The following is an 11,786-nucleotide window of genomic DNA, read 5'->3' as shown; positions in this document are numbered from 1 at the left end:
TCCGACCGATTTCGGTCGGAAAGTTTGACATTTTTGTTTCCCTCCCAAGACAAAAATTATATATATTTAATTAACCAACCGAAATAATTATAATTCAATATTTCCGACCGAATTCAGTCGGAAAAATACTTTTATACAAATTAAAATATAAATTTAATAATATTTGTGTGTGTAAATAATAAAGAGCTTTTAAATAAATAATATTTAATACTTATTTGATATATATATATATATATATATATATATATATATATATATATATATATATATATATATATATATATATATATATATATATATACACACACACACACACACACACTATACTATACTATACTATACTATACTATACTATACTATACTATACTATACTATATATACACACTATACTATACTATACTATATATACATACTATACTATACTATACTTGTCACGACCCAAAATTCTAACCTGTCGTGATGGCGCCTATCTCAGTACTAGGCAAGCCGACAACATCAATAATTCACGATTTCCTTTCAATTTAAAAACGTAACATTTAATACAATACCAAAATCTTAGCAAAAATCCGATACAACACTCCCAAAACCTGGTGTCAATGAGTACATGAGCATCTAATATGAATACAAATCTGGGAAAGTACGGTCTACAATAGTCTAAGACCAAAAATATAGTAATACAGAGATAGGGAAGGAGAGACAAGGTCTGCGAAATACGACAGCTACCTCTGAATCTCCGGAAAATCAGCTATACAGAAGAATCAACACCTGCTATGTCCAGGAATACCTGGATCTGCACACGAAGTGTAGGGTGTAGTATGAGTACAACTAACTCAGCAAGTAACAATAATAACTAAGGCACTGAAGATAATGACGAGCTACACATTCATAGTTCACTTTCAGTAGTTCCAGTAAAGAATAGATATGCTTTCGAATCCGGCATTTTAAGTCAATCAATTTTATATAGTTCAATTTCAAGTAATCTGGATATAAATTCTTTCAGAGATTTCACAACAATGACAGATAGCAACCAAGTGCAACAACAAATGCAAGGCAAGTACAGCCTCTCAGGCAACAGTCACTCGGCTCATCACAACAGCTCAACCACTCGGCTCTCAGCCATCAGCACTCACACTCAATGGGTACCCGCACTCACTGGGGGTGTGTACAGACTCCGGAGGGGCTCCTACAACCCAAGCGCCATAATCTGCACGAAAAACTCACGTGCTGCATGGACAACTCGCGTGATATAATATCCTGCACGAACAACTCACGTGCCATAATATCCTTACCTCACCAACAGGCCCTCGGCCTTACTCAATCCTCAACCTCTCAAGTCTCTCGGGCTCTCAGAAATCACAAAGATCAGCCCAAATAAGAATAACATAGTATATCAACAAATATCAAGAAAGACTGAGGTATAATACGCAAAAAAAAATCGTAACTGAGTACAACACAACAATTAGCAATTAATTTAACAAGTACGCGACCTCTGTGGGTCCCAACAGTACTATCACATAGCCTAAGCATGATTTTTAACATGATTTATAATCAAATTTCTTCAACACAAAGAGAGCTTATAGCTAACAACAGGTTATTCAACTTTACAGTTTCACGGGATGGACCAAGTCACAATCCCTTCGGTGCACGCCCACACGTCCGTCACCTAGCATGTGCGTCACCTCCAAAATAATCACATGACACAAAATTCGGGGTTTCATACCCTCAGGACCAGATTTATAACTGTTACTTACCGCAAACCGTTAAATTCTTTATTCCGCTATGCCCTTTCCACGAGAATTGGTCTCCAAAAGCCTCGTATCTAGTCACAATTAATTCAATTAAGTCAATACCAATTATTGTAATTAATTCCATAAGGAAATACTCATTTTCCCAATAAAATCCGAAATTAACTCAAAAATCGCCCGTAGGGTCCACGTCTCGGAACTCGACAAAAGTTATAGAATATGAACGCTCATCTAACCACGAGTCCAACCATACAAATTTCACCAAAATCCGACACCAACTCGACCCTCAAATCTTCAATTAAAGTCTATGAAGATTTCTACCATTTTCAACCCAATCCTTAACCATTTGAACTTAACAATTTTTCCACAACCTTATTGGTATGTATACATGATACTCTACACCCAAGAATCATACTATTAATCACCCATCTTTACTCCAAATCCGAAATTGAAGAATTAGGGAAAGAAATTCTTACCTCCTTGAAGCCCTAGCAAGATCCTTGTGAAATCTTCAAACCTTGAACAAGAATTGATGGATAAATGACCAAGTCTTCACTTTCTCTCTCTAAAATGCTCTCACTTCTCTCTAAAATATCATATTTTGGCTCAAAAATGAGCTTCAAGGGCTATAAATCGAAGTTGGGTCGGGTCAAAAATTAGAAAGAAAAGAAGCTCCGACGCAGTTATGCGGTCGCATTTGCGATCGCATAACAGGTATGCGGTCCGCATACCGGCCGTATAATTTGGCCTCCAAAGCTAGGCGTTACTGACATGTTCTGCGATCATTATGCGTCCGCAGACTTGTTCTGCGATCGCATAATACACCACAAAACATGTCTGCGGTCGTATAGTGCACCGCAGATTTTCCTCAAATCTTGCCCCCTTACTGATCCACTTTGCGACCATTATGCGGTCCGCAGAGTGATTCTGCGACCGCATAGTGGTCGCAGAAATGACCAATTTCCGACAAATTTTTCCTTTACACTTCGGTGCATTGTTCAACCCAAAAAGTCCGAGCCTCTATAATCTTTGTACCAATTGATCTACCTCGGTACCACCAAACCTTAATTTTCTTAGCAAAATTTCTCCGGGTCGTTACACCTAAGTTAACATCCGGTCAACCTTTTCAACTTAAATTCTAAACCTTGGAGCTAAGCGCTCCGAATCATTTCAAAACCTCACCGAACCCAAACCAATTACCCCGGCAAGTCAAATAACAACTGTAATTCACAATTTGAGCAGTAAATGGGGGAACGGGATTATAATAGTCAAAACGACTGGCAGGGTCATTACAATACTATATATACACACTATACTATACTATACTATACTATATAGACATCTTAATATAGCTAATGTTATATCGAATATAGCTTATATACTATACACATAGTATATATATTATACTATACTATATATACAACAACAACAACAACAACAACAACCCAGTGAAATCCTACTAGTGGGGTCTGGGAGGATAGTATGTACGCAGACCTTTTTCCTACCCCGAAGAGGTAGAGAGACTGTTTCCGAAAGACCCTCGGCTCAAGAGAACAAAAAGACAAAATAAGACAATATCAGTATCACCACAGAAATCATAGGAAAAATAGGAACAACATGAAATCCAAAAGAAAGATGCAAAGCAAAAACGAAAAAAAGCAAAAATAAAAACGATAGCTAGTAAATAGGTCTAACACTGAAACGCAAAATGGTAAGACACAACATTGCCTCTAGATAGCTTAGACAAAAACCCTACCAGACTAGTCTCACAACGATATGAAATAAGACAAGACTCAACTATCTCCTAACCTACCACTCTAATACTATACTATATATACTATACTATATATATATATATATATATATATATATATATATATATAGAGAGAGAGAGAGAGAGAGAGATCTTAATATAGCTAATGTTATATCGAATATAGCTTATATACTATACACTTAGTATATATACTATATTATACTATATATATATATATATATATATATATATATATATATATAGAGAGAGAGAGAGAGAGAGAGAGAGAGAGATCTTAATATAGCTAATGTTATATCGAATATAGCTTATATACTATACACTTAGTATATATACTATATTATACTATATATATATATATATATATATATATATATATACATCTTAATATAGCTAATGTTATATCGAATATAGCTTATATACTATACACTTAGTATATATATTATACTATACTATATATTTGTGTGTGTAAATAATAAAGAGCTTTTAAATAAATAATATTTAATACTTATTTGATATATATAACTTATAATAAATAATAAGTAGTTAACTAATTATTAAATATTAACTAAACATTTTCGACCGATTTCGGTCGAAAATGGCACGGTCAAATGTCACTTAATATTTCCGACCAAATTTTCCGACCGATTTCGGTCGGAAATTTCCAATTTAGATCTGCTAGGGAATGGCTTCTTCCCCATTTCCCCATTTTCTCTATCTCTCTTCCACTTCTCATTTTCTCCTCTCCAGTTGCATTTTCACCCAAAACTACACTCAAAATCAACTCTTGTCTCCCTCCTCACCCAAAATCAAAGCCCCTCATCGTCTCCCTCCCTTCCCCCGTCATTGTTCGGCCGCCAGCTGCCACCACTGCTTCCTCCGCCACCACCACCCACTGCTTTTAGCACCCAAAATCAAACCCCCTCTCTTCTCTTTCAAGGTTAGTTATCTACATTTTTTAATTTAAGTAATTTTAATTCTTCTATTGTATAAACTAGGGTTTAGTTAATGATTAATTAGATTTAGGATTTACTCCTATTGATTATGTTTATGCTAGCATTATCTATGTTAGAAGATTATTATTATGGTAGGGTTAGATAATTTTATAGCTTTCAATTATATTGGTTATGATTATGCTAGGGTTTAATTCTTTTAATTTAACTAATTTTAATTATAATTAATGCTAGGATTAGATAATTTTATTTCATTTATTTATTTTTCCCTTTAATGGTCTAATTGAATTTAAAAAAAAACTTATTTAGGAATATGTATGAACTTTTAAATTAATAAGCACTCAAATTATTTAAATTAATTATATTGTAACTAAAGTTTATTATGTAACTTAATTCTATAAATTAATTTGAACTATGATTAATATAATTTATTCGTTCTTTATGTAGATGGAATATCGTAGTTGGATGTATAATAGGAATTATCCTAATCGTCGGTTTTTGAGGAAGGAATTTATTGAAGGGGTTAAGGAATTTATTACGCATGCAATGTCACTTGAACCGTTTCGGATTGGAGGGTTGATTAGGTGTCCTTGTGTGAAGTGCAAGTGTTTGTAATTTTTTGGATCGGAGGATGTTAAGGCTCATCTTTATAAAAAAGGATTTATGGATAATTATTTTGTGTGGACTAGTCATGGAGAGATTGATGGTAGTGATGGTGTATTTCATAATGTAGTTGTTGGTGAAAGTAGTAGGTCGGTGGGGAATAACGTTCAACATCCTAGATACCATGAAATGGTTGCAGATGCTTTTGGGATGCACTTCGATTTTGAAACCCATGAAAGTGTTGAACAACCTCCTAACGAAGAGGCAATATATTTTTATGAATAGTTAGAGGCCGTTAGTCGTCCACTAAAGGAAGGGAATAGCTACTCTTATTTATTTAATGCAATTGCTATGTTGCAGGTTCATTCCTAATCATCAGGTTACAAAGATAATCACTGATATTCTTGGCGGGTTGTATAATGCACCCTATCCAACTTGGAGTGACTTTCCAGAGGATCTCGTGCAACAAATGTTCAACCAATTTAAGATTTAAATACAATTCTTATCTATTTAAGCATTATATTAAAAATATTTTTATCTAACATTACATACTTTATTTGCAGACTAAGTGTGCATGGGAGGATAGGTATAACCGTGAAATTTGTGCAAATTGGGAGTACAAATATCGTAAGAGACTCTCTAATTCCTTCTGCTCCGCTCGAAAGGTTAACAAGAAGCCTTCATGGGTTCTACCGGATTTATGGGAGGATCTGCAGAGGTATTGGGCCACCGAGAAATTTGAGAAGCAGAGTGAACAGGGAAAGAAGGCCCGAGCATCTGAGAAGGGTGACTCCTTGCACTGTCTGGGTTCAAGGAGCATGGGGGATACGAGGAGACAACTGATAATTCCTTAAAATATTTCGGTCTATTTTTATCGAACTATATTTATATATGTTAATTTCGTTAACACGTTTTATTATATTTGTAGGAAAAAAAGATATGGGATGAAGATGAGTCATGATGAGTTCTTCATGGAGACTCACATCCGAAAGAAGAAGGCACCGACATATCCAACTAGATGGGTTGAGGACCGGGCGTAGACTACACATGTAAGTTTCATAACTACTATAAATGTTTATAATATTATATAGTTAGTAATTTTATATCTTGTAAATAAAGGGTCACTACAAGATTAATGTGGAGGAGTACACTCAGAGCTTGCCACCGAATGAGCAAGGCGAGCGACCGCCCATTTCAGACGAAGAAGCGCAGATGATATGGTTGGATGTTGTCGATGGTCCTAAAAAGGGGATAGCATACGGTCTTCCAGATAAATTATTTCGGCGCTACAAGGCTGGATTGCAAAGTATAGGGACTTTCGCCCAAGGCGAGGTAATTGATAGGTTGACTATATCGTCTATGGAATAGAAGATCGCAAATATGACAGCAGAGCTTGAAGAGACAAAGGCTAGAGAAAAAAAAAGAGAGATGAACAATTTGGTACCCTTCAAGTTCAGCTAGAAAGGAGGGACGAACAATTTAATCTCCTTCAAGGCCAGCTGGCCAATCTTCTTGCTAGTGGTGCTTTCCCCATTTCCCGGTCTCGTGAGCCTTCCCCATGTGCCAACGATGAAGGTTCTAGGAGTGAAGATGGAGATGATGCTAGATAAAAAAACTCATTGAATGGTGTGTATTGCTAAACAAAGTATTGAACTTGTCAATATTTAGTTGAGACTAATTTTGAATGATGATTATATTGTTATTCTGTTATTGAACATTTTAGTAGTTGTTGTTATGGTTGTTATTAGTTGTTGTTGTTGTTGTTAGATAATGGTTATAAGTGTTAGTTAATAGTTTTTGTTAGTTAATTGTTGTTGTTATTGTTGTTGTTGTTGTTGTTGTTGTTATTGTTGTTGTTGTTGTTAGTATATTCATTGTTGTTGATTAATTATGGTTGAATGGCATCAATGTAATGCTGCCATTATAGGATGAATATTGGTTGTAATTGGCAGGTGGTGTAGCTCAAAAATAGGCATTTTCTGCCAGTTTTTTCCCAGATTTCCAACAGAATTCGGTCGGAAATTTCAAATAAATTCTACAGTTTATTGAAATTTCCGACCGAATTCGGTCGGTAATTATGAATATATATATATTAAATAACTTAAGAATTTATTACAATTTACAACTAATTATTTAATTAAATAAAATTATTATTTTTTAAAATTTCCGACCGAATTCGGTCGGAAAATGAATTTTTTTTTAAAAAAAATTAATAGTTTTCGACAACCGAAATCTGAATTTTTTATAAAAAAATATTTAATTATTTCCGACCGATTTCGGTCGTAAATTAAAGTTTGACAGTCAGTCAACGCTTTGATATTTCCGACCGAATTCAGTCGGAAATTTCCGACCAATTTCGGTCGGTACATGTTTACGACCATCGTTTTTCCGACCAATTAAAATCGATCGGAATTCGGTCGAAAATTACCAATTTCTGACCGATTTCGGTCGGAAATAGCGGACAGAATTATACTATTTTTTAGTAATGGTATAAGAACACAAGTTTCAAAAACCTTTCCAAGTCTAATAATCATCCAAATTACAAGTTTGAGAAGACTTTCAATTCTTCCTTAACTTCAGTATAAAAATTATATTATTTGACTCCAACAATATTATACTAGTATATAGTATCATTCTTTGTGGAAAAAAGGAATTTTCAAACAAAGATGGTTTTAATTATCACTTTAGGAAGGCATTCACCTAATTGTGTCGGTCGTATAGTCATTTTCACCTTAGGTCTTTTGTATACGTAATCAATTTGCTTTTTTGACCGCTTGACAATGGTTAAATGAAAATATTTGAAAAAGGAAAAGAAAGCACGTCTAGTTTCAGAAGATAGAAACTGTTTGAGAAGGAATAACAAAAGTAAAAATAGCATTGGCTTATTCAATGCACAAGTTCAACAGCGATGACTAGAGCTACTTAATTCCACAATAACTTCAGACTAACTCACAGGGGAAAATTGGGACACCTTTCGCATGTCTATCATAAGAACTCTAATTTTGCTTTAGATAATATGATAATTGACCTCTCTTAATTTGTTGGAGTGGATCAAAATGAACTCCGTAGAACCAAGAAAGATCCAAAAAACAAGTCAAGGTAAGACGTGAAAAAGAACAAGAAGCGACAGTAAAAATTGAGAGATTCCAAGCTGAAAAGATAAGCTGCTTTATTGGCTGTTGGATATTTGTTGTTAATAGGAATCGGGGGCAGAATGGACAATGGAATCATGAGCTTGAAAATGTGATGCGTTTAAGATAAATTAATTAATTGTCACCCGAAAAAACAGAGTAGAAACAAGTTACAAGTACAAATAAAGTGGATGAAAAAGCCACATCAAGATAAACCAAGCTCTCTCTATATATCCTATAATTAGACCCCTAGTTTTATTATCCTAAGCTTTCCCTCTATGCACTAAATATTGAAGTTTCTCTCTCACATGGCTGCTCCTATCAAGAATACCAATCGACTCTCTCTTGCCATGGAAAGAACTGGCCAATGGTACTATCTATCTCTTTTTCCCCCAAACACACCATTATTATTCTCTTTTCCTGTCTCTGTTTGTATTAACTTTATATATGACAGGGTGTTTTCCCAAGAAATTCCAACTGATGTTGTTGTTGAAGTAGGTGAAGCAAACTTTAATCTTCACAAGGTACGTTACTTATGACCTTGTTATCTTTTGCCTTAACTTAACTAGTGTTAGATTCGATGTGAATTCAGGATATAGAGTTTAGAATGAATATTAGAGCACTTTATCATGTTGTACCCAGTTTGAGTTGGAAACATACAACGGATTTCAGTTGTCATTTCTTGTTATTCTGATATGTTTTCCATGACAGTTCATGCTTGTGGCGAAGAGCAACTACATAAGGAAACTTATACTAGAGTCTAAAGAAACAGAAGTAACGAGGATAAACTTGTCTGAGATACCTGGAGGTCCTGAGATGTTTGAAAAAGCAGCCAAGTTTTGCTATGGAGTCAACTTTGAAATCACAGTTCATAATGTAGCTGCTCTTCGTTGTGCTGCTGATTACTTACAAATGACTGATAAATACTGCGATAACAATCTTGCTAGCAGGACAGAAGATTTCCTTGCCCAAGTTGCCTTGACTAGCCTTTCTGGAGCCCTTGTCGTATTAAAGTCTTGTGAAAATCTTCTTCCCCTTGCTGAGGAGCTCAAGATCGTTCAAAGATGTGTTGAAATCGCCAGTGCTAAGGTACTGAATTCATCTCATTTAAAAGTTTAATTCAAGAGGTGATTGTTGAAAGCATTGACATGAACAGAGCAATATTGGGTTTTGTGTAGGCATGTGTGGAGGCGAATTTTCCAAGCAGATCACCACCAAATTGGTGGACGGAAGAGTTAACGATATTAGACATAGCATTTTTCGAGAGAATTATCATTTCGATGAAAACTCGGGGAGCAAAAGCGTTGACAGCAGCAAGTGCTATAATCACGTATACAGAGAGGTCTCTTCGTGACCTAGTACGTGACCACTCCGGAAATGGCACCAGATTAGTCGCGGAGCCAGAGGACTCCGACATCAGGATGCATCAACGGCAACTTCTCGAGTCAATTGTCAAACTCTTACCTGCAGACAAAGCAGCTTTTCCCATCAATTTCCTATGTTGTCTCCTCCGTACAGCAATTTTCTTAAGAGCAGCTAATAGTTGCAAGAATGAATTGGAGAAAAGGATATCAACAATTTTAGAACATGTCACTGTAGACGATCTACTCGTGTTGTCTTTTACTTATGATGGCGAAAGATTATTCGATCTTGAGAGCGTGAGGAGAATTATTTCTGGATTTATGGAGAAAGAGAAGACTGTGGCGGTTTTTAATGGGGGTGATTTGGGACAACAAGTTTGTTCCACGGCGATGCAACGAGTTGCAAAGACTGTAGATGCTTATCTTGGTGAAATTGCCACTTTTGGGGACCTCACTATAGCCAAATTCAATGGAATTGCTATTTTGGTTCCTAAAGGAGCTAGGAAGGTTGATGATGATCTTTACAGAGCCGTCGATATCTACTTAAAGGTAATAAATCCTTTTCGCAGATTTTAACAAAAATATTCTAGTCAGAAAGAGTAATTGGATCAAAATTGCAGGCACATCCAAATTTGGATGAAATTGAAAGAGAGAAAGTTTGCAGCGTGATGGATACACTGAAACTTTCGTATGAAGCCAGAGTTCATGCTTCACAAAACAAACGTTTGCCAGTGCAAATAGTCCTTCATGCTCTCTACTTCGATCAACTGAAGATAAGGAGTGGCGGAGATGATACTAGCAATTTACCCGAAGCCATGGCAACAAGGAACCAATTACAAGCCGATGTTTCACTTGTGAAGGAGAACGAAGCTCTAAGAACTGAACTGTTAAAGATGAAAATGTACATATCCGATATACAGAAAACAAGTCAAGGGACTACTTCAGCTAAACCCAGTCTCAGCAGGAAGCCAACCTTCTTTTCTTCTGTCTCCAAAAAATTGGGGAAATTGAATCCCTTTAAGCATGGATCAAAGGACACTTCTATGATTGATGATGCCACTGTTGATATTACTAAGCCTAGGAGGAGAAGATTTTCCATTTCCTAAGTTAATTATGTTGTTTGTTCACCATATATTTGGTTTTAGTTTATGTTGAGTGAGAATGGTTGAATTTGTGTAAAGGATTGATTCTGTTGTTTGTTTGTTCTCCTTTTAGGACGAGGATTGCATTTATATCCCCATGTTCTAATGTTACTATAAAGTAGAAAACACTTGTTTTTTCAATACTCTGTTAATTCATGTGATTGTAGACCTAACTCTATTATCTATATTGCATTCCTCTAAATTGTATGTTATGTGGCCTGAAATCAAAGTAGTTAAAAGATCCACTACTCTGCACCATTGGATATTTCAAAAGTAGGATTTGTATTGTCTTGCTAAAATTAATAACGGAAAGTCACGTAAGTTTTAACATTTAATTCAGGCTAATGAAGTGATTAAATTGATCGAAAGGAGCGGACGGGCTCACACAAGGATGGGGAGGTCATTGGGATGCGTGAATCTATTTATGGTACTAGTTGAAAGTGGTTTTGAATGGTGGAAGGAAACTATCACTATCCAATTCTGACAGTACAAGTCATGAGCTACTATGATTTAGATTTGCAAACTGGCAAAAAAAATAAATACAATATTTATTTGAAGTTTACATAAACAGAAATAAAGTACTAAACAACCATAGACAAATGGTAGCTTGAATCTGCAACACAACTACAACTTCAATGCTAACCTTCGTCATCCACAACAGCTCAGCTCCAAACCAAACTCATGTACTCAATAAGTATCTTGGCTAACCTCGATTAAATAGTGACAATATTTTAAAGTAAATAATACTCACCTTGCATAACCTGTGCAAGTCAATAACATATACAATGCAGGGAAATATCCTAAGAGACATGTTAAAAAACAACAAATATTATTAACAAAGGTGCACAACTAGGGCAAAGGTAGTGAACAAGCTTTGCTAATTAAACGAGTCCAACAAATATAACTTGTACCAATTCCACTCACAAAGAGACACCAAGTAGTGTGTGCTCAAGACTCCTACACAAATAAAGGGTGTCTGTACATAACCATGATCCAATTCCGTATCAGTTTATAGATACCATGGTTATGAGACTAATGTTTCAATGTATGGTGTTAACCCTCTTTTTACATTGATCTGAC

At 35.4% G+C, this 11,786-nt stretch overlaps 1 protein-coding gene across 1 annotated transcript; it reads left to right on the top strand.

Moving 5' to 3' along the window:
- Positions 1-8,417: 8,417 nt before the first annotated feature.
- LOC104104766 (root phototropism protein 2) lies at positions 8,418-10,847 on the top strand. The gene is made up of 5 exons (XM_009612923.4): positions 8,418-8,573; positions 8,658-8,727; positions 8,915-9,292; positions 9,382-10,113; positions 10,185-10,847. The coding sequence occupies exons 1-5, from the start codon at positions 8,512-8,514 to the stop codon at positions 10,668-10,670; spliced, it is 1,728 nt and encodes a 575-aa protein (XP_009611218.1). The 5' UTR covers positions 8,418-8,511; the 3' UTR covers positions 10,671-10,847.
- The last annotated feature ends 939 nt before the right edge of the window (positions 10,848-11,786 follow it).

The sequence above is a fragment of the Nicotiana tomentosiformis genome, chromosome 7 (genome assembly GCF_000390325.3).
Source record: "Nicotiana tomentosiformis chromosome 7, ASM39032v3, whole genome shotgun sequence".
NCBI lineage: Eukaryota > Viridiplantae > Streptophyta > Magnoliopsida > Solanales > Solanaceae > Nicotiana > Nicotiana tomentosiformis.
This window is presented reverse-complemented; position numbering and strand designations above follow the sequence as displayed.

Bases quoted from the DNA above. Each gene is read 5' to 3' on its own strand.
- LOC104104766 (XM_009612923.4), top strand. From the start codon at position 8,512: ATGGCTGCTCCTATCAAGAATACCAATCGACTCTCTCTTGCCATGGAA. The intron at 8,574-8,657 runs GTACTATCTATC...TATATATGACAG, and splicing joins ATGGAAAGAACTGGCCAATG to GGTGTTTTCCCAAGAAATTC. The intron at 8,728-8,914 runs GTACGTTACTTA...TTTCCATGACAG, and splicing joins CAAACTTTAATCTTCACAAG to TTCATGCTTGTGGCGAAGAG.